Here is a 21,269-nt window from a genome sequence, read left to right as displayed (position 1 = left end):
CCATAAGTGGCTGGAAAAACTGTTGCTCGCCATCCTTCTTCCAGTTGTCACTCCTCAACTGGACCCCCTTCAATTTGCCTACAAAGCTAGCACAGAGGACGCTGTGGCCTGCCTGCTGCACCTCCTCCTCCAGCACCTGGATTCCCCAGGCACCTTCGCCAGGATCCTTTGTGTGGACTTTAGCTCTGCGTTCAACACCATCCAAAGGCACCTGATGATCCAGAAGCTACACCACCTTAACACCTGATGATCCAGAAGCTACACCACCTTAACACCTGATGATCCAGAAGCTACATCACCTTAACACCTGATGATCCAGAAGCTACACCACCTTAACACCTGATAATCCAGAAGCTACACCACCTTAACACCTGATGATCCAGAAGCTACACCACCTTAACACCTGATGATCCAGAAGCTACACCACCTTAACACCTGATAATCCAGAAGCTACACCACCTTAACATCCCCACATGTCTGATCTATCTCCTGCACAACTTCCTCAGCGACAGACTAATAATGAGGGTTTCTTTATCTCATACATTCATGGGGTTAATGTTCTAATAACAGAGAAATGTGTGTGCTCACATACAGTATTTTTGTGTCTACGTACATGCATATATATCGACGCACAAGCCTGTGTTTTTGTTACCAAACTCATTTTTTAAATAAATTGTACAATAGTTGTACACTTGAATGTCTGCTTGCCATTATTTTTCCTAGGCTTCTGCTTTCAGAGCTAGTTATGAATTAAGTTATTACTAAAACCAATAATAATTGAATGCAGAGGCAATTATATAATATGATAGAGTAGATACATTTAGTCTTACAGTTACAACCGGCCCTTTGAGGGCAACCATAATGTTGATGTGGCCCGGGATGAAATTGAGTTTGACACCCCTGGCCTTAGTCATTATGACGAGAGTTCCATTGGCTCCAAGGAATTATGGAGAAGCTGATCAAGAAAATGAATGAATGAATGAATGGTCTTTATTGTCATTGATATAGTACAGGTACCAAACAACGAAATTTGGGAGGGGGGGCTCCCCTGGTGCTAGGAAAAAAGAAAAACTAAAAAATAAGAAGGGAAAGGAGCTGGTTTACATAAATAAAGGCTATGTACACTATCCACTATACTATACTATACAAATAAAACACTGTGCTGTACTCTATGCTATGCTATACCTATTCTAACATTTCCTATTCTCTGAACCTTATGTACCCTAGGGTTGTCATATTGCACATAGTGTTATTGCACATTCTTTTAAAGTGTCGCAGTTTGCAGGCTTGAAATGTACACATTTGTGCCTCAGCACTACACCTGATTTCAATCATGGGAATGTGAGTGAAGACACACAAAACATCACATCCATCCAGTAGTGTTATTTTCTGTAGTGACTACTGCTCTCTTTACAAGTTTGTATTATTTTGAATGTTGGCTGTTTATTGTCCTGGACGTGTTCTACTTAAACAAAAATGAATATAATTAAAAGAATGACAATAAAACAATAATGTTACAGACAATGCTTGAAGTGATTATTATAATGTTTTAATTGTATTAAAGTCATGAGCCTGACATGATCTTGCCTGCAGTATGCAGAACATTAAAAAGTAACACTGCAGCTCAGTAAAAAACATTATGTGACATGGTCCGGTGAACTGGGCCGCAACTCAGCAATTGTGAAGCCTCGCAAATGCTCCCTTTTCTCCAAGTTTGCTCCATTTTCGTTTTTTCTCATCAAACTCATAGCCAGGAGAGAATCTTTCTCCCTCTCATTCATTTGAATATAGCCATCGCATACTTCAGATAGATCAGAGACATTAAAGACAACACTAGGAGATACAATTTGAAAAAACTATTTATTGAACATTGGTCAAAGGAGATAACAGATAACATTATACAGCACTAGATGGAATGTGCGGCCATCGTTCCTCTCCCTGGTCGAGCTGCGGTCAGAGTTCTTACTTGAATCCCTTGGACTGGGCAGAGGACCACACCTCCTCTCCTTCCCTCTCCACCACCATGGTGCCATCGTTACGCAGGTAGAAGCGGCACATCTTGAAGCCACCAGAGGCCTGGCTCTTGGTCTGCCAAATCATCTTGTTGTCCCTCTTGTACATGACAAAGTTGCCATCCTCCTGCATGCACAGGCGGTGGGCGTCGCGCTGGCCAGCGGTGTCTGAGTTCCACACGGGCTTCCAGTTGTAGATGACAAAGTTGCCATCCTCCTAGAAAGACAGATACGATGGAAACATGGGTTAAACTGTGTACTGCAATGCTCCAACCATATGTGTAAATGATAATATTATTAGTATTATAGTATAGTATCGTTCAGGCTCCAGACACTCACCTGGAAACAGGCCTTCCACTCATGGTTGTTGGACATGAGGTAGTCTCCCTTACGGAGTTCGTCAAACTTGGACATGTAGTTCCTGCTCATGATTCTGCAATGACAAGTTAGGTGGATCACTAAATAAGCATGAAGGAACTTCTTCTACTGCCTCAATTTAAAGTTTGGAGAGTTACACACATGGGGAGAGATTGTCGATTTTTAGTTACAAAATGCATGTAACATAAAACAGAATATGGACAATGTGGAAGTAATTCTCCACATATAAAAGATGTGTTGTAGACAGTGAAGACAGAGCAGATTATCAATGAAGCAGAGAACTATGACTATAACACAGATATAACACAGAAACTTGCCACACAGTTCTGATACTAATGCAGAAAGAGGAGAGAAATCATGTATCATGATTCAGCTTCACAGACCAAGAGAAGAGAACTGTAAAAGACAGAGCGACAGATCATAGTTCTGATACTCACAGGCCGGCTGTGGAGTGGATGTTGAGTCTGATGAGTTTGCAGCTCGAGGTGAAGTGTCGTCTCCTTCAGAACCAGCAGCTTTTATAGCCATAACCAAGAGAGGAGCCCTTTCATGGAGAACACCCTCTCTGTCAAGCCATAATCCAATTTTTCCAAAGTTATGTCTATTTTTGGGCCAATTTGTAAAATATGCCCAGGCTCCTTTCTTCTGCAAAACTAGCTTGTGAATGTGAAGAGGGGCCAGAGCTTGAATCCTTCACAGAACAAAAACCAATCACAGAAAGGTGCAGCTTACCACATACCGAATGTCTTGTTTTGCTTAAAGAGAGATGGGAAAGTGAATACATGTTTGTGCTTATTGGAGTCAAACTGGTGTGTCTTTGCTACGAGGCAGTGCCCAAGGAATACAATTTACGACGGCACTTCAACACCAAACAAGTATGGCCATGTATGCTAACCTTAGCCACCAAGAAAAGCAACAAAAAGTCCAAGAATTAAAAGGCAGCCTGCATTCTCAACAGAATATGTTTGCAAAAGTTACAGCAACAAATGATGCAGCAGTGAAAGCAGCATTCAGTCACTCTGTTGCATGCTCCTGGAACAAACTCCCTGAAGAAATCAACTAACCCTAAACAGGCCCAAACCCTACAAATATTTAAAACTAACCTAAAAACCTTTATGTTCTGCGGCAGTTATGGTTAAGCAAAACAAGACATTCGGTATCTGGTTAACTACACCTTTCTCTGATTGTTTTTTGTTCTGTGAAGGATTCAAGCTCTGGCCCCTCTTCACATTCACAAGCTGGTTTTGCAGACGAAAGGAGTCTGGGCATATTTTACAAGTTGGCTCAGAAATAGACATATCTTGCGATAAAACAGATTGAATTACGGCTTGACAGAGAGGGTGTTCTCCATGAAAGGGCTCCTCTCTTGCTTCTGACTATAAAAGCTGCTGGTTCTGAAGGAGACGACACTTCACCTCGAGCTGCAAACTCATCAGACTCAACATCCACTCCACAGCCGGCCTGTGAGTATCAGAACTGTGATCTGTCGCTCTGTCTTTTACAGTTCTCTTCTCTTGGTCTGTGAAGCTGAATCATGATACATGATTTCTCTCTTCTTTCTGCAATAGTATCAGAACTGTGTGGCAATAGTTTCTGTGTTATCATAGTTCTCTGCTTCATTTGCAATCTGCTCTGTCTTCACTGTCTCCAACACATCTTTTATATGTGGAGAGTTACTTCCACATTGTTCATATTCTGTTTTATGTTACATACATTTTGTAACAAAAAGTCTACACTCTCTCTCCATGTGTGTAACTCTCCAAACTTTAAATTGAGGCAGTAGAAGAAGTTCCTTCATGCTTATTTAGTGATCCACCTAATTCATTCATTGCAGAATCATGAGCAGGAACTACATGTCCAAGTTTGACGAGCTCCGTAAGGGAGACTACCTCATGTCCAACAACCATGAGTGGAAGGCCTGTTTCCAGGTGAGTGTCTGGAGAGTGAACGATACTATACTATAACACTAATAATTATATCATTTACACATATGGTTGGAGCATTGCAGTACACAGTTAAACCTATGTTTCCATCCTATCTGTCTTTCTAGGAGGATGGCAACTTTGTCATCTACAACTGGAAGCCCGTGTGGAACTCAGACACCGCTGGCCAGCGCGACGCCCACCGCCTGTGCATGCAGGAGGATGGCAACTTCGTCATGTACAAGAGGGACAACAAGATGATTTGGCAGACCAAGAGCCAGGCCTCTGGTAGCTTCAAGATGTGCCGCTTCTACCTGCGTAACGATGGCACCATGGTGGTGGAGAGGGAAGGAGAGGAGGTGTGGTCCTCTGCCCAGTCCAAGGGATTCAAGTAAGAACTCTGACCGCAGCTCGACCAGGGAGAGGAACGATGGCCGCACATTCCATCCAGTGCAATATAATGTTATCTGTTATCTCCTTTGACCAATGTTCAATAAATAGTTTTTTCAAATTGTATCTCCTAGTGTTGTCTTGTCTCTGATCTATCTGAAGTATGCGATGGCTCTATTCAAATGAATGAGGGAGAAAGATTCTCTCCTGGCTATGAGTTTGATGAGAGAATGAAAAGAGAGCAAACTTGGAGAAAAGGGAGCATTTGCAAGGCTTCACAATTGCTGAGTTGCTGCCCAGTTCACCGGACCATGTCACATAATGTTTTTTACTGAGCTGCAGTGTTACTTTTTAATGTTCTGCATACTGCAGGCAAGATCATGTCAGGCTCATGACTTAAAAAAAAAAAAAAAACACTTCAAGCATTGTCTGTAACAACATAAATTTTTAATTTTTTAATAGTTTTTACTTTTGGGCCGTTTGTTTGACACCTAGCGAACTCAGTTTGACCATACTTTTAAAGTGAGTTGTCATGACAACCACCAACTGCCACTTTCAAAAGGCATGGCAGGTTTTTTCCAGCTGTTCCACTGACAGAAGGAGGGAAAGAGAGAGAGAGAGAGAGAGAGAGAGAGAGAGAGAGAGAGAGAGAGAGAGAGACAAAGGGAGGGAGAGAGACATTGGGGTAATATTGCTAGCGCTAGTTTGCTGTCACTAGTTACCTTGGCAGGAACTAAATAGTGCTTGTGAGGAGGGATTAGGCAGTTAGTTCGTTAGCTAGCGCTAGTTAGAGAAATGTGGTCTTCGCCGGGGGGTGGCCCAGGTGCAGGGGGTGGCCCAGAGGCCACTGACCTGCCCCTTACTGGCTGTGAGGGGCAAGCACACATCACAATTTCCACAGTAATTGTCCCTGTCTAGTTAATTAAGTTATTACTAAAACCAATAATAATTGAATGCAGAGGCAATTATATAATATGATAGCGTAGATACATTCAGTCTTACAGTTACAACCGGCCCTTTGAGGGCAACCATAATGCTGATGTGGCCTGGGATGAAACTGAGTTTGACACCCCTGGCCTACACCATCATTTTAAACATACATTTTTTGATTAGATAAAACTTTGTAAAGACATTGTTCTTGCAGCAGGCAATCGGCTCTTCTGGGCTGCTTCTCACTTGTGTGCTCGCGAAAATCGAGAATTTCCCAACCAGACATGCGTGAACATTGATGACACATGGCTGATTCTAATTCGAGGAATCACTAGAGGCTTTAATCCCAATCGAGAGTTGCTCGAACCAGGCTTTTCTTTTAATCGTGAATGTAATAATCAACGTACGTGGAATACCCCCCAGGAGTCTCCGCTTAGCTACGAGAGTTTGAGCATCTCAGTCACAAAGTCAGACGAGCAGCAGGTGTCTCTGGTGGAGATTTACAAAACAAACTTTGCACCTCCTCCTCCAGCACCTGGATTCCCCAGGCACCTTCGCCAGGATCCTTTGTGTGGACTTTAGCTCTGCGTTCAACACCATCCAAAGGCACCTGATGATCCAGAAGCTACACCACCTTAACACCTGATGATCCAGAAGCTACACCACCTTAACACCTGATGATCCAGAAGCTACACCACCTTAACACCTGATGATCCAGAAGCTACATCACCGTAACACCTGATGATCCAGAAGCTACATCACCTTAACACCTGATGATCCAGAAGCTACACCACCTTAACACCTGATGATCCAGAAGCTACATCACCTTAACACCTGATGATCCAGAAGCTACACCACCTTAACACCTGATGATCCAGAAGCTACATCACCTTAACACCTGATGATCCAGAAGCTACACCACCTTAACATCCCCACATGTCTGATCTATCTCCTGCACAACTTCCTCAGCGACAGACTAATAATGAGGGTTTCTTTATCTCATACATTCATGGGGTTAATGTTCTAATAACAGAGAAATGTGTGTGCTCACATACAGTATTTTTGTGTCTACGTACATATATATCGACGCACAAGCCTGTGTTTTTGTTACCAAACTCATTTTTAAAATAAATTGTACAATAGTTGTACACTTGAATGTCTGCTTGCCATTATTTTTCCTAGGCTTCTGCTTTCAGAGCTAGTTATGAATTAAGTTATTACTAAAACCAATAATAATTGAATGCAGAGGCAATTATATAATATGATAGAGTAGATACATTTAGTCTTACAGTTACAACCGGCCCTTTGAGGGCAACCATAATGTTGATGTGGCCCGGGATGAAATTGAGTTTGACACCCCTGGCCTTAGTCATTATGACGAGAGTTCCATTGGCTCCAAGGAATTATGGGGAAGCTGATCAAGAAAATGAATGTGAGTGAAGACACACAAAACATCACATCCATCCAGTAGTGTTATTTTCTGTAGTGACTACTGCTCTCTTTACAAGTTTGTATTATTTTGAATGTTGGCTGTTTATTGTCCTGGACGTGTTCTACTTAAACAAAAATGAATGTACCGGTAATTAAAAGAATGACAATAAAACAATAATGTTACAGACAATGCTTGAAGTGATTATTATAATGTTTTAATTGTATTAAAGTCATGAGCCTGACATGATCTTGCCTGCAGTATGCAGAACATTAAAAAGTAACACTGCAGCTCAGTAAAAAACATTATGTGACATGGTCCGGTGAACTGGGCCGCAACTCAGCAATTGTGAAGCCTTGCAAATGCTCCCTTTTCTCCAAGTTTGCTCCCTTTTCGTTCTCTCACCAAACTCATAGCCAGGAGAGAATCTTTCTCCCTCTCATTCATTTGAATACAGCCATCGCATACTTCAGATAGATCAGAGACATTAAAGACAACACTAGGAGATACAATTTGAAAAAACTATTTATTGAACATTGGTCAAAGGAGATAACAGATAACATTATACAGCACTAGATGGAATGTGCGGCCATCGTTCCTCTCCCTGGTCGAGCTGCGGTCAGAGTTCTTACTTGAATCCCTTGGACTGGGCAGAGGACCACACCTCCTCTCCTTCCCTCTCCACCACCATGGTGCCATCGTTACGCAGGTAGAAGCGGCACATCTTGAAGCCACCAGAGGCCTGGCTCTTGGTCTGCCAAATCATCTTGTTGTCCCTCTTGTACATGACGAAGTTGCCATCCTCCTGCATGCACAGGCGGTGGGCGTCGCGCTGGCCAGCGGTGTCTGAGTTCCACACGGGCTTCCAGTTGTAGATGACAAAGTTGCCATCCTCCTAGAAAGACAGATAGGATGGAAACATGGGTTAAACTGTGTACTGCAATGCTCCAACCATATGTGTAAATGATAATATCCCGCCTGAAGCCACACCACTACTAGTGTGCCCTTGGGTAAGGCACTTAGCCCTCAGTTACTCCAGGGGGAATGTCCCTGTAATTCTTAATTGTAAGTCGCTTTGGATAAAAGCATCTGCTAAATGGCAAAATTAAAATTAATTATAATATTATTAGTATTATAGTATAGTATAGTATCGTTCAGGCTCCAGATACTCACCTGGAAACAGGCCTTCCACTCATGGTTGTTGGACATGAGGTAGTCTCCCTTACGGAGTTCGTCAAACTTGGACATGTAGTTCCTGCTCATGATTCTGCAATGACAAGTTAGGTGGATCACTAAATAAGCATGAAGGAACTTCTTCTACTGCCTCAATTTAAAGTTTGGAGAGTTACACACATGGGGAGAGATTGTCGATTTTTAGTTACAAAATGCATGTAACATAAAACAGAATATGGACAATGTGGAAGTAATTCTCCACATATAAAAGATGTGTATGTGAAGACAGAGCAGATTATCAATGAAGCAGAGAACTATGACTATAACACAGATATAACACAGAAACTTGCCACACAGTTCTGATACTAATGTAGAAAGAGGAGAGAAATCATGTATCATGATTCAGCTTCACAGACCAAGAGAAGAGAACTGTAAAAGACAGAGCGACAGATCATAGTTCTGATACTCACAGGCCGGCTGTGGAGTGGATGTTGAGTCTGATGAGTTTGCAGCTCGAGGTGAAGTGTCGTCTCCTTCAGAACCAGCAGCTTTTATAGCCATAACCAAGAGAGGAGCCCTTTCATGGAGAACACCCTCTCTGTCAAGCCATAATCCAATTCTTTTTTTATCACAAGTTATGTCTATTTTTGGGCCAACTTGTAAAATATGCCCAGGCTCCTTTCTTCTGCAAAACTAGCTTGTGAATGTGAAGAGGGGCCAGAGCTTGAATCCTTCACAGAACAAAAACCAATCACAGAAAGGTGCAGCTTACCACATACCGAATGTCTTGTTTTGCTTAAAGAGAGATGGGAAAGTGAATACATGTTTTTCCTTATTGGAGTCAAACTGGTGTGTCTTTGCTATGAGGCAGTGCCCAAGGAATACAATTTACGACAGCACTTCAACACCAAACAAGTATGGCCATGTATGCTAACCTTAGCCACCAAGAAAACCAACAAAAAGTCCAAGAATTAAAAGGCAGCCTGCATTCTCAACAGAATATGTTTGCAAAAGTTACAGCAACAAATGATGCAGCAGTGAAAGCAGCATTCAGTCACTCTGTTGCATGCTCCTGGAACAAACTCCCTGAAGAAATCAACTAACCCTAAACAGGCCCAAACCCTACAAATATTTAAAACTAACCTAAAAACCTTTATGTTCTGCAGCAGTTATGGTTAAGCAAAACAAGACATTCGGTATCTGGTTAGCTACACCTTTCTCTGATTGTTTTTTGTTCTGTGAAGGATTCAAGCTCTGGCCCCTCTTCACATTCACAAGCTGGTTTTGCAGACGAAAGGAGCCTGGGCATATTTTACAAGTTGGCTCAGAAATAGACATATCTTGCGATAAAACAGATTGAATTACGGCTTGACAGAGAGGGTGTTCTCCATGAAAGGGCTCCTCTCTTGCTTCTGACTATAAAAGCTGCTGGTTCTGAAGGAGACGACACTTCACCTCGAGCTGCAAACTCATCAGACTCAACATCCACTCCACAGCCGGCCTGTGAGTATCAGAACTGTGATCTGTCGCTCTGTCTTTTACAGTTCTCTTGGTCTGTGAAGATTAATCATGATACATGATTTCTCTCTTCTTTCTGCAATAGTATCAGAACTGTGTGGCAATAGTTTCTGTGTTATCATAGTTCTCTGCTTCATTTGCAATCTGCTCTGTCTTCACTGTCTCCAACACATCTTTTATATGTGGAGAGTTACTTCCACATTGTTCATATTCTGTTTTAAGTTACATACATTTTGTAACAAAAAGTCTACACTCTCTCTCCATGTGTGTAACTCTCCAAACTTTAAATTGAGGCAGTAGAAGAAGTTCCTTCATGCTTATTTAGTGATCCACCTAACTTGTCATTGCAGAATCATGAGCAGGAACTACATGTCCAAGTTTGACGAGCTCCGTAAGGGAGACTACCTCATGTCCAACAACCATGAGTGGAAGGCCTGTTTCCAGGCGAGTGTCTGGAGAGTGAACGATACTATAACACTAATAATTATATCATTTACACATATGGTTGGAGCATTGCAGTACACAGTTAAACCTATGTTTCCATCCAATCTGTCTTTCTAGGAGGATGGCAACTTTGTCATCTACAACTGGAAGCCCGTGTGGAACTCAGATACCGCTGGCCAGCGCGACGCCCACCGCCTGTGCATGCAGGAGGATGGCAACTTCGTCATGTACAAGAGGGACAACAAGATGATTTGGCAGACCAAGAGCCAGGCCTCTGGTAGCTTCAAGATGTGCCGCTTCTACCTGCGTAACGATGGCACCATGGTGGTGGAGAGGGAAGGAGAGGAGGTGTGGTCCTCTGCCCAGTCCAAGGGATTCAAGTAAGAACTCTGACCGCAGCTCGACCAGGGAGAGGAACGATGGCCGCACATTCCATCTAGTGCAATATAATGTTATCTGTTATCTCCTTTGACCAATGTTCAATAAATAGTTTTTTCAAATTGTATCTCCTAGTGTTGTCTTGTCTCTGATCTATCTGAAGTACGCGATGGCTGTATTCAAATGAATGAGGGAGAAAGATTCTCTCCTGGCTATGAGTTTGATGAGAGAACGAAAAGAGAGCAAACTTGGAGAAAAGGGAGAATTTGCGAGGCTTCACAATTGCTGAGTTGCGGCCCAGTTCACCGGACCATGTCACATAATGTTTTTTTACTGAGCTGCAGTGTTACTTTTTAATGTTCTGCATACTGCAGGCAAGATCATGTCAGGCTCATGACTTAAAAAAAAAAAAATCACTTCAAGCATTGTCTGTAACAACATTCATTTTTGATTAATAGTTTTTACTTTTGGGCCGTTTGTTTGACACCTAGCGAACTCAGTTTGACCATACTTTTAAAGTGAGTTGTCATGACTGCCACTTTCAAAAGGCTTTTCATGGCAGGTTTTTTCCAGCTGTTCCACTGACAGAAGGAGGGAATGAGAGAGAGAGAGAGAGAGAGAGAGAGAGAGAGAGAGAGAGAGAGAGAGAGAGAGAGAGAGAGAGAGAGAGACAAAGGGAGGGAGAGAGACATTGGGGTAATATTGCTAGCGCTAGTTTGCTGTCGCTAGTTACCTTGGCAGGAACTAAATAGTGCTTGTGAGGAGGGATTAGGCAGTTAGTTCGTTAGCTAGCGCTAGTTAGAGAAATGTGGTCTTCGCCGGGGGGTGGCCCAGGTGCAGGGGGTGGCCCAGAGGCCACTGACCTGCCCCTTACTGGCTGTGAGGGGCAAGCACACATCACAATTTCCACAGTAATTGTCCCTGTCTAGTAAATTAAGTTATTACTAAAACCAATAATAATTGAATGCAGAGGCAATTATATAATATTATAGCGTAGATACATTCAGTCTTATAGTTACAACCGGCCCTTAGAGGGCAACCATAATGCTGATGTGGCCTGGGATGAAACTGAGTTTGACACCCCTGGGCCCTACACCATCATTTTAAACATACATTTTTTGATTAGATTAAACTTTGTAAAGACATTGTTCTTGCAGCAGGCAATCGGCTCTTCTGGGCTGCTTCTCACTTGTGCGCTCGCCCAAATCGAGAATTTCCCAACCAGACATGCGTGAACATTGATGACACGTGGCTGATTCTAATTCGAGGAATCACTTGAGGCTTTAATCCCAATCGAGAGTTGCTCGAACCAGGCTTTTCTTTTAATCGTGAATGTAATAATAAACGTACGTGGAATACCCCCCAGGAGTCTCCGCTTAGCTACGAGAGTTTGAGCATCTCAGTCACAAAGTCAGACGAGCAGCAGGTGTCTCTGGTGGAGACTTACAAAACAAACTTTGCAACACCCATTCAAGTTTTTTCAGGAGAGACATGAAGCAGTGGGGAAGAGGTCCAATGTTTTTTTTGTTTGTACAGATTGCATTAACTTCTCAATGGACAATAGACAGAGAGAGTGATGGGGTCCACCGTGGTGATAGCTTGACTGCGTAGAACTTCAGAGTCTGCTTTTAAATTGTTTATTTATATTTTTATTTAACCAGGAATAAAAACTCATTGAGATTAAAAATCTCTTTTACAACTGTATCCTGGTCAAGACAGGCAACAGCACAACTACAGGGTTACATACATAAAACAAACATAAAGCAGTTTAAAATAAAAACAAGGACAAATTACAGAACCATCATCATTCAAAACATTTGCAGCCAGCTGTGCTTGAATCCATGTCACTTAAGAGCGTTTTAAAAGCAGCCAGAGAAACCAGCTCCCGAAGGTTCAGGTCGTTTTAAAAGCAGCCAGAGAAACCAGCTCCCGAAGGTTCAGGTCGTTTTGCAGATGATTCCAGGCGGAGGGAGCAGCCTACCTGAAAGCTCTTTTCCCAGTTCAGTACGGACTGGAGGGACAGTAAACAGTTCAGTACGGACTGGAGGGACAGTCAATAGGAATAGGTCCTGTGAGCAAAGTCCATAGTTGCCCGCACTTTTTTGCAGGATGTCGTTCCTCAGATTTGTTGAAAGGAGCCCAAGAATCGCCTTCTATATAAGGATGTGCCGGTGACTTAAGCGCCATCATAAATGAGTGTCATATAAACTGATACGGCTAATGTGAGTTGCGTGTGTTTTATGTACTAGTCAGGAATAAGCGATAAGTCTGTGCGTGTGACTACGAGTGTGTGCGTGTGTTATGAGTTGGTGGGGGCGTCCTCGAAGCTGATGATGCTGGACTCTGGTCCTGCGCTGGTCTGGGAGCCGCCGGACCCCCCGGCCGGCGGTGTTGTCGTCGTCTCTTGTCCTGACAGCAACGGCATGTCAGCCTGCACTTTGTCCTTGTCCTCGTCTTCCTTGTCGCCCATGCTCGGCCAGGCCGACTGGTCCTCTGACTGGTCACTCTCTTCAGCTGCTTGTTCAGAGCCTTCAGCTCTATTTGTCTGGAAAAAGATCCAAGAATGATTAAAAACTTGTGGGTGGGTGTGTGTGTGTCTGGGGAGTTTGAGAGCAGAACAAAACCAGATTTTCTGTTGTTAGAGATGGACTGATATGGTTGTATTATATGGTTGTATTATGTAATGTTTTCCTAAAAGTCACTTTCAAAGAGTGACATCTCCAGGTGCGGAGGGAGCTGAGATATAGGTGTTTGTCTGACCGAGGAGGGAGGATGTACAACAGCTTGAACATGTCAGCCAAATAATGGAAAGTTGACTACCCTCAACAATAGGTGACAGATGCCTCTGTCTGTGTGTGTGTGTGTGTGTGTAAAAAAAATGTATGAGATGAAGATGATGTAATTCTTCCTTTTTCTAGCATTGGGACTGCCAACGCCCCGTGGTTCTAGCACAGATTTCTTTCTTTTTTTATGATGACTGATGGATAGATGATCCACTTACTTAGACAAGTGTATTTCTTGTAAGTGGCTTTGGATAAAGGCGTCTGTTAAATGCCAAAAATGTAATGTAATGTAACGTAAATGTGTACATGCATGAGTGAGTGAATAAGTGTGTGTGTGTGTGTGTGCATGCGCGTACATGAGTGAGTGAGTGAGTGTCACTGTGTGTGTGTGTGTGTGTGTGTGTGTGTGATGGAGGAAGGAGCCCCCACGTCGTACCTTTTGACTGTCTTCCTGCACCCCTTCATCTTCACCAGGCTTAATTTTGTGTTGAGGTCGTAGGGAAGGCTTCTTTCTGGCAACTCTGCCATGTAGATCTTTGTTGTTTAAGGCACGCTGTATGGTTGTCCTGTGAACAACTAGACCGGTGTCTGCTACTCCTTTTTGCAGCTCTTTTGCAGTGATACGTGGGTTCTTCTGAGCATTTCTTACCAGGACTCTGGCCATTCTATCAGAAATTTTTCTTGGTCTTCCAGATCTTGCCTTAACTTCAATTGTTCCGTTTATTTTCCATTTTCTGATGATGTTTCTGACAGTAGAAATGGGTAGTTTGAAACGTTGCGAGAGTTGTTTGTAGCCTTCTCCTTGATGGTGGAAGTGAACTATCTTGATTCTGACATCCTTCGGCAACTGTTTAGAGGAACCCATGGTTTTTAACACCAGACACAACAGCCACCGCAGTCGGATACTTTAGAAGACATGGAGTTACTTCAGACTATATAGTTCAACTTGGTCTGGGCCTTAGTAATCATCTTCTCAAAAGGTAACAAAGAATAATCCAAAAGGGTTCCCAAACTTCTGCACAGGGCCTTTTCCTTTTTTTATCATTTAGAAACTCTGAAAAATGAAAATAAAAAGAAACCTTGTGTTAAAGATGTCATGTTTAACTTTGTAGCAATTAGTGTGCAGGTTTGCGTTCAATAACCCCTCAGTCAAAAGGTTTATGCCTGACGAGGGCTAGTTTACCTGACAAGCACACACTTTCAAAGTAAAGCAGTGTGTGTGTGTGTGTGTGTGTCCATCTTTACATGGACGCGTGTCCATTACCTGTTTGCTGTCCACCTCGATGTCGGCCACATAGTTCTCAAACACGGTGGGGACGTAGACCTCGGGGAACTGGCCTTTGCTGAAGACGATGAGGAGGCAGGTCTTCCCGCAGGCGCCATCTCCCACGTTCACCAGCTTCTTACGGATCGCTGCCATACCTGCTGGGGGGACAGAGAGGGGAGAGCGGTATGAGACAAATGGAGAACACACACAAGACAAGAGACCCATTGCTAGGTCGACGTTGTGAACCGGTTGGTTTAACCTAGGCCTAACATGGTAGCAGAGTGTCAGGCCTCCCCAAGAGGACATGGATATTATATGGACACCTCTCACACTTTATCAGGTGTAGTGCTGAGGCACAAATATGTACATTTCAAGCCTGCAAACTGCGACACTTTAAATAAATGTGCAATAACACTATTGTGCAATATGACAACCCTAGTCGTCTATCTGTACAGTATAGTATAGTGGATAGTGTACATAGCCTTTATTTATGTAAACCAGCTCCTTCACTTTTTTTAAAAGTTTTTTTTTCTTTCTTTCCTAACACCAGGGGAGCCACCCCTCCTAAATTTCGTTGTTTGGTACCTGTACTGTAGCAATGACAATAAAGACCATTCATTCATTCATTCATTCATTCATTTAATGGGCAAAGTAACACATGTTTGAATGGTTCAGAGGCTCACTAGGAGAGAAACAAACAGTCCTTAGGAACATAAAGTGGCATTGTTGTTAGCAAGTTGGGTTTTGTAACCTATTGGTGATTGACGGTCTTGTCCATAGTATGATAGCCTACTATGGACACTATGGACAAGACCGTCAATCACCAATAGGTTACAAAACCCAACTTGCTAACAACAATGCCACTTTTGAAGTGAATCTACAAACAACACCAAAGAAAGGCATTGTGTCTTACATATGTGAAGGTCTTGATACATTAAATACTGATTGTCGATGTTGGCTGGATGATTTGTTGCAATCTGAATGCCTAAGCACACAACTCCGCATCCTAGTCCTGGGCTCCCAGCAGGAAGGACAGACAACCGACACGCTAACGCTGCTACCGACACAACAACCGACACGCTAACGCTGCTACCGACACGCCGGTTTGATTCACTATAACTATAACTATAACTTAACTATAACTGGAGCTTAACGTTTCAGCAACCAGATAATCACACCATTAATAATCAGATAAACTGTTCATATTGTGCGTTTCCCCATCCAGGATAAAACAACGAGCCACTTGTCCACCGGAGACCAGCTCAGCTAGCTACTGGCGCTGAGTGCGGAACCTCTCCTCTCGGCGAAGAAAAGCTAACTTGGCTAAGCGAGAGTGCTACACTGTGTTAGGCAACTGTATAACAGCATATTCTCCAATATATGCAGGCAAGAGTGTTTATCGTCAAGATACAATTCATTCGAAAGTAGTTTTACCTGTTTAGGTAGCTGTCAGTCGTTTTCCAGGGCTGAGTTTCAATCCGATACAATGAATTACCTCGCGTGAACGCGCGAAGAGCTAGTAGGTAAACGGAGGCGTATCGAGAGCGAGCGTGAGCCACGCCTGCGCGGGCACGTTGTGTACATTTTGATAAGCTGATTTTGATAAGCAATTTATTATTGTAATATAATTATTAATAGAATGGATAGGTCAATATTTATTTTCAGTGCATGTGCTTGTCCTTCACTACATACATTGTATTGCAATTGTATGTGCCCGGTTCCATAGAATATTTATTTAAAGTAAGACCAACATAGCTTAATCACACAAAATCAGGTATTATTTTAAATGAGTGATGACCAAAATCTTAACGGAAGCCTCCCCTAGCAAAGATGTTACTATTCTAAGCAAAATAATTGTACGCGGAGGCAGGAATCTACTGACGCATCTCCTGCGCCATCTACTGGCGTATTTGGGTGACACACCGACACTGAATTCAAGTGTATTTGTTGACCCTGTGCTGCAATAAGAGAATACACTGTGCAATTTCATACAATCGTCTTTTATTTCATATAGAGATAAAGAAATATATCTGAAACTAAAGAGAGGAGTCTGTGCAACGGCCACAGTACGAAGAGAAACACATCATTAGCGAAAACCAAAGGAAACTGGTGGAGGAAAATCAGTGAAAACCAAAGCCTTGAATCACCTTCACCAACAGGTCGAGCAGAACTACGTGAGTTAGAGGCCTGTTCAGGAGGTTGTAACGTTACAGTACGTTCAGATAGAAATGTGAGGTACACAACAGCTATCAGTGTGTCTCTCTCGCAAGTTTTGTGTCGACAAGGGAATCATGTCAGCACTACAAATTAGTTCTATCTGCAACGTCCTGAACGTTTCACTTCATTGAACACACCCCAGTATTTGTATCACACCATATCATTTCCAGTTTATCCACACAAACTGTACATTAGCATTATCAAACTTTATAAATACAGTATTTGTTTGTCGTTAGGCTACAGATTGAGAATGCATTTACCATCTTAACCCGACACAGAAGGGGACAAACCTAGAACAAAACGAACAAAAAAGAAGACAAAAGGAGTTCCTTGGGAAGAAGGGACTGAAAAGGCGGGACTGAATCAAGAGGCTGTATTGCTCGACTATCATTCTCAAAAGCTTCACTTTATCAGTCGGAAACCGTTCAGAAAGTATATAGGGGACATTATGTGTACATACGATGTGGAACACTCTCTCTGTGACTCACGCATTCGGCTAAATCCAAACACACACACACACAACAAATCCTTTTGGTCAGAAGAGAAGAAAAGGCTCAAGACAGAAGAACTCAAATCAACAGTATGAACAAAGACGATGACGCACCCACCCACACATAGAGACATACACACACACATAGAGACATACACACACCCTCTTCTCTGTACTATGGCTATGGTTCCCCCATTATAACCCTATCTAACTCAGTAGCGATTACATGAACATCACTTCAGAGCGCCCATCAAAGGAAGGTGAAGCTGCCCATTAGTCACTGATCGTGGGTCAGTTTTGGATCTTCTGCTGTAATTGTTTAACAGTTTAGGATCTCGGGGAGGGTAAACTGATCCTAGATCGTTGCCTGGGGGGGCAACTTCACCCCACAGTAAGTAGCTCCCACACAACAGGAACATGAATGCATCATCGTCAACAGAGATTTTGTTTTGTGTGTCCCACAAACATTGAATTAGTTTTGCAAAACAGAACTATCTAACAGTGAGAGAAAGCTTCTCGAGGAGGATAAACCAACATTATTGTTTTTCAGTCCTAGTGATGGTAGGGAAAAAATGATTAGGCTTTGACCCCCTCCCCCCCACCCCTCCCCCCAAAAAACAAAAAAACAACATCAGCACAAAAGGGCGACCTAGAAAACCACTGAAACTGTGCCTCTTGTCTGCTGTGAGATTATTCCAGAACAATACACAGCAACAGATGGGAGCTGGCTAGCCAGGAGTCTCCGCTTAGCTTCGAGAGTTTGAGTGTCTCAGTCACAAAGTCAGACGGAGCAGCAGGTGTCTCTGGTGGAGATTTACAAAACAAACTTTGCAACACCCATTCAATAGTTTATTCGGGAGAGACATGAAGCAGTGGGGAAGAGGTCCAATGTTTTTGTTTGGTTTTTTTGTTTGTACATTGCATTAACTTCTCAATGGACAATAGGCAGGGAGTGCGATGGGGTCCACCGTGGTGGTGATAGCTTGACTGCGTACAACTTCAGAGAGTCTGCTTTTTAAAACAGATAGGCTTGACACATGACTTAAGCGTCATCATAAATGAGTGTCATATAAACTGATACGGCTAATGTGAGTTGCGTGTGTTTTATGTACTAGTCAGGAATAAGCGATAAGTCTGTGCGTGTGACTACGAGTGTGTGTGTGTGTTATGAGTTGGTGGGGGCGTCCTCGAAGCTGATGATGCTGGACTCTGGTCCTGCGCTGGTCTGGGAGCCACCGGACCCCCCGGCCGGCGATGTCGTCGTCGTCGTCGTCTCTCGTCCCGATAGCAACGGCGTGTCGGTCCGCACTTCGTCCTCATCCTCGTCTTCCTCGTCGTCCATGCTCGGCCAGGCCGACTGGTCCTCCACTCTCTTCAGCCGCTCGTTCAGAGCCTTCAGAGCTATTTGTCTGGAGAGAGACGAAGAGCCAAGAATGATTAAAAACGTGGGTGTGTGTGTGTTTGGGGAGTTTGAGAGCAGAACAAAACCAGAATTTCTGTTGTTAGAGATGGACTGATATGGTTGTATTATATGGTTGTATTATGTAATGTTTGCCTAAAAGTCCCTTTCAAATAGTGACATCTCCAGGTGCGGAGGGAGCTTACATGTAAGTGTTTGCGAAATGCCAAAAATGTAACGTAAATGTGTGTGTGTGTAAATGCGTGAGTGAGTGAATATGTGTGTGTGTGCATGCGTGTATATGAGTGAGTGAGAGTGTGTGTGTGTGTGTGTGTGTGTGTACTCACCTCCTCCTCTCTGCGTCCTGAGGGTCCGTGCCCGGCAGGCTGATGGTGATGGAGGAAGGAGCCCCCACATCGTACCTCTTCACCATCTTCCTGCACACCTTCATCTTCACCAGCGCCGCGTGGACCAGGCCCGCCAGGAGCCCCACCACCGGCTGCACTGCCTCAGGGAAAAACGAGGCGAAGGCGAAGTGGTCCGACATGTCCCCGCGCCCGCGGCTGTGCCTCTGGTAGAAGCGCAGGTACACCCAGCCTGCCAGGGCGCCAAAGCTGTAGGCCGCAAGCGGGGCGGCGCTCTCCAACAGGCCCGAGAGGCGCAGCAGGGCCAGGACCACCAGGACCAGCGCCGGGGCCGCCTTCAGTCTTACCTGGGGGACGCGCAGCACCGTCGTGTCCCCCATGGTCTGCTTGAGGGCCACCAGGACGCCGCCCAGGAAGCCCGCCACGCCGTGGATGCGCACGTCGAACAGGTAGTCCAGGTCGAAGGTGGCCACATACGTGAGGAGGTAGGCGAGGCCCGCCAGGAGGCCCGCGGAGACGTTGACCACGGCGAAGAAGATCAGCAGCTCCAGGGCTCCCCACAGGGGCTCCAGCAGCCGGCCACAGGCCATGACGGTCCCCACGTTGGCCACCACACCCCACACATGTTCCTCCACCACCCCGTGGGTCACCAGGGACCAGATCCAGAAGTTAGGGGGGAAGAGGTAGCCCGGTGTCACGGCCAGAGCGTACGGAGTGTCAACCGCCCAAGCGAGCAGGTAGAGGAGGAGGACTATAGCGCTAATGGACTTCACCACCACGCTTGTGCTGGCTATAGCGCCCAGGAAGTGTTGCCGTGCAACAGGCAGATAGCGATTCATTGTGCCGATAAAAGTCTTGGGCAAGAGCGGATCAGTGCTGGTATGACCTTAGGCAGCAGCTCACGTGTTGACCTATGATAAACAGTGCCAGGCAGAACAAACAAGTTCTCCGGGTCTAGACAACATCCACGCTCGACAGTGATGCTTCATCCGGGAAAACTGTCTATTTTGTCAATTGTGATGAAGAGACTTCCTGACCTGTTGGATGATATGACACGGTCATAAGTCTCACACACTGTCTAAAACCACTGGGGTCAAGTTTACTATGACCTTTGTTGAAGCTTTGAAGTGACCAAAAAATACTCAACAGAACAGAAATGTCAGAAATGTCATTGAACTGCTACTGCTGCAATGCAAACTTGTTCAAAGTGCTCTGGGTCTCGGCCAGGTTGAGTGTCTAGTCATCTATCCTACTGATTATTTAAGAATATATATATATAGGCTATATATATTGAAGAATAGTCGTGTCGCTGGTTGAGGAAGCAGGCTAAGTACGTTAGCTAGCAGGCTAATACACGTAGCTCTCTGTCAGTCTCTATCTGTCAAACTAGGCCATACTGGAAGGTTGACCATTATACATAACTAATACTATCGCTAGTCTCAACAATCTCAACTTAGACTAGCTACCTCGTTAGCTGAACCAAACAGACTGTGCTGAACAGCCAGGCGGTGTGTGGAACACAGATTGCCACTGCTGACCAGATCTCTGCGCAGCTAGACAGGTGTGACAGTGTTAGCTACCCACAGCGAGAGTCCAGAGTCCATGGTCATTCTTCGCTTGATGAACGGATCAGAGTCAAACTATCGTCGAGAAGAATCGGTGCCACCGTCTCTGCTCTCCTCCTCACGGCCCGGAGTCCACAGGCTAGCTCGGGGATGTCCTGTAGCCTACAGGCCTTCACAACAAACAACACAGTTGTTGTGGCTAAAAACAATCATTGATTTGCCCCCCCCAAATGAATAAAGTCTTCGAACTCTTTTACTGACTTCGGTTAGTCCAGCGATATTCCAACTATTAGACAGACGCCAATGACGAACATATTATGTGTTACCTTGGGTGGCACTCCCAGGAATGTGTACACACACTGAGCAACAACTCTTTGGGTGTGTTCGTAAAATTCGCTCTGAGAGTGCCGGAGCGCACACTGGGTACAACGTCATAGAGCGACCGAGTAATTTGATTGGACGAGAGGTATTCCACGAGGATTGATCAGATTTCCACAGCGAGTTTACGAACGCACCCTCTTGCCTTCCGCTGCCTGCCAGCGTCATCAGACACACGGTAACCGTCAAGTCACGGCGGCGTTCATCACTGGAGGACGATGGGAAACAGAG

General features: G+C 44.2%; 5 protein-coding genes across 5 annotated transcripts; 2 read left to right on the top strand and 3 right to left on the bottom strand.

Moving 5' to 3' along the window:
- Positions 1–1,962: 1,962 nt before the first annotated feature.
- Positions 1,963–2,441, bottom strand: LOC308159850 (B-type lectin plumieribetin-like; the record flags this gene model as incomplete). The annotated part of the gene is made up of 2 exons (XM_080533667.1): positions 1,963–2,229; positions 2,352–2,441. 2 exons carry the CDS (start codon positions 2,439–2,441, stop codon positions 1,963–1,965), a joined length of 357 nt encoding a protein of 118 aa, XP_080389793.1.
- Positions 2,442–4,228: 1,787 nt separating this feature from the next.
- On the top strand, positions 4,229–4,707 carry LOC308159783 (B-type lectin plumieribetin-like; the record flags this gene model as incomplete). Its single annotated transcript, XM_080533596.1, has 2 exons — positions 4,229–4,318; positions 4,441–4,707. 2 exons carry the CDS (start codon positions 4,229–4,231, stop codon positions 4,705–4,707), a joined length of 357 nt encoding a protein of 118 aa, XP_080389722.1.
- A 2,982-nt stretch (positions 4,708–7,689) lies between these two features.
- On the bottom strand, positions 7,690–8,324 carry LOC308159349 (B-type lectin plumieribetin-like; the record flags this gene model as incomplete). The annotated part of the gene is made up of 2 exons (XM_080533118.1): positions 7,690–7,956; positions 8,235–8,324. The coding sequence occupies 2 exons, from the start codon at positions 8,322–8,324 to the stop codon at positions 7,690–7,692; spliced, it is 357 nt and encodes a 118-aa protein (XP_080389244.1).
- Positions 8,325–10,106: 1,782 nt separating this feature from the next.
- Positions 10,107–10,580, top strand: LOC308159924 (B-type lectin plumieribetin-like; the record flags this gene model as incomplete). The annotated part of the gene is made up of 2 exons (XM_080533752.1): positions 10,107–10,196; positions 10,314–10,580. The coding sequence occupies 2 exons, from the start codon at positions 10,107–10,109 to the stop codon at positions 10,578–10,580; spliced, it is 357 nt and encodes a 118-aa protein (XP_080389878.1).
- Positions 10,581–16,672: 6,092 nt separating this feature from the next.
- Positions 16,673–20,954, bottom strand: tmem115 (transmembrane protein 115). Its single transcript, XM_080535402.1, has 2 exons — positions 19,078–20,954; positions 16,673–18,740 (listed from the first exon to the last, which is right to left on the bottom strand). The coding sequence occupies exons 1-2, from the start codon at positions 19,932–19,934 to the stop codon at positions 18,497–18,499; spliced, it is 1,101 nt and encodes a 366-aa protein (XP_080391528.1). The 5' UTR covers positions 19,935–20,954; the 3' UTR covers positions 16,673–18,496.
- Positions 20,955–21,269: the final 315 nt, after the last annotated feature.

This window comes from Nansenia antarctica, assembly GCF_963989245.1.
Source record: "Nansenia antarctica genome assembly, chromosome: 6".
NCBI classification, from domain to species: Eukaryota; Metazoa; Chordata; class Actinopteri; order Argentiniformes; family Microstomatidae; genus Nansenia; species Nansenia antarctica.
The sequence above is the reverse complement of the archived record's forward strand: the minus strand, read 5'-3'. Positions and strand labels throughout refer to the sequence as shown.

Bases quoted from the DNA above. Each gene is read 5' to 3' on its own strand.
- tmem115 (XM_080535402.1), bottom strand. From the start codon at position 19,934: ATGAATCGCTATCTGCCTGTTGCACGGCAACACTTCCTGGGCGCTATA. The intron at 18,741-19,077 runs GTGAGTACACAC...GTCTCTCTCCAG, and splicing joins CAGGACGCAGAGAGGAGGAG to ACAAATAGCTCTGAAGGCTC.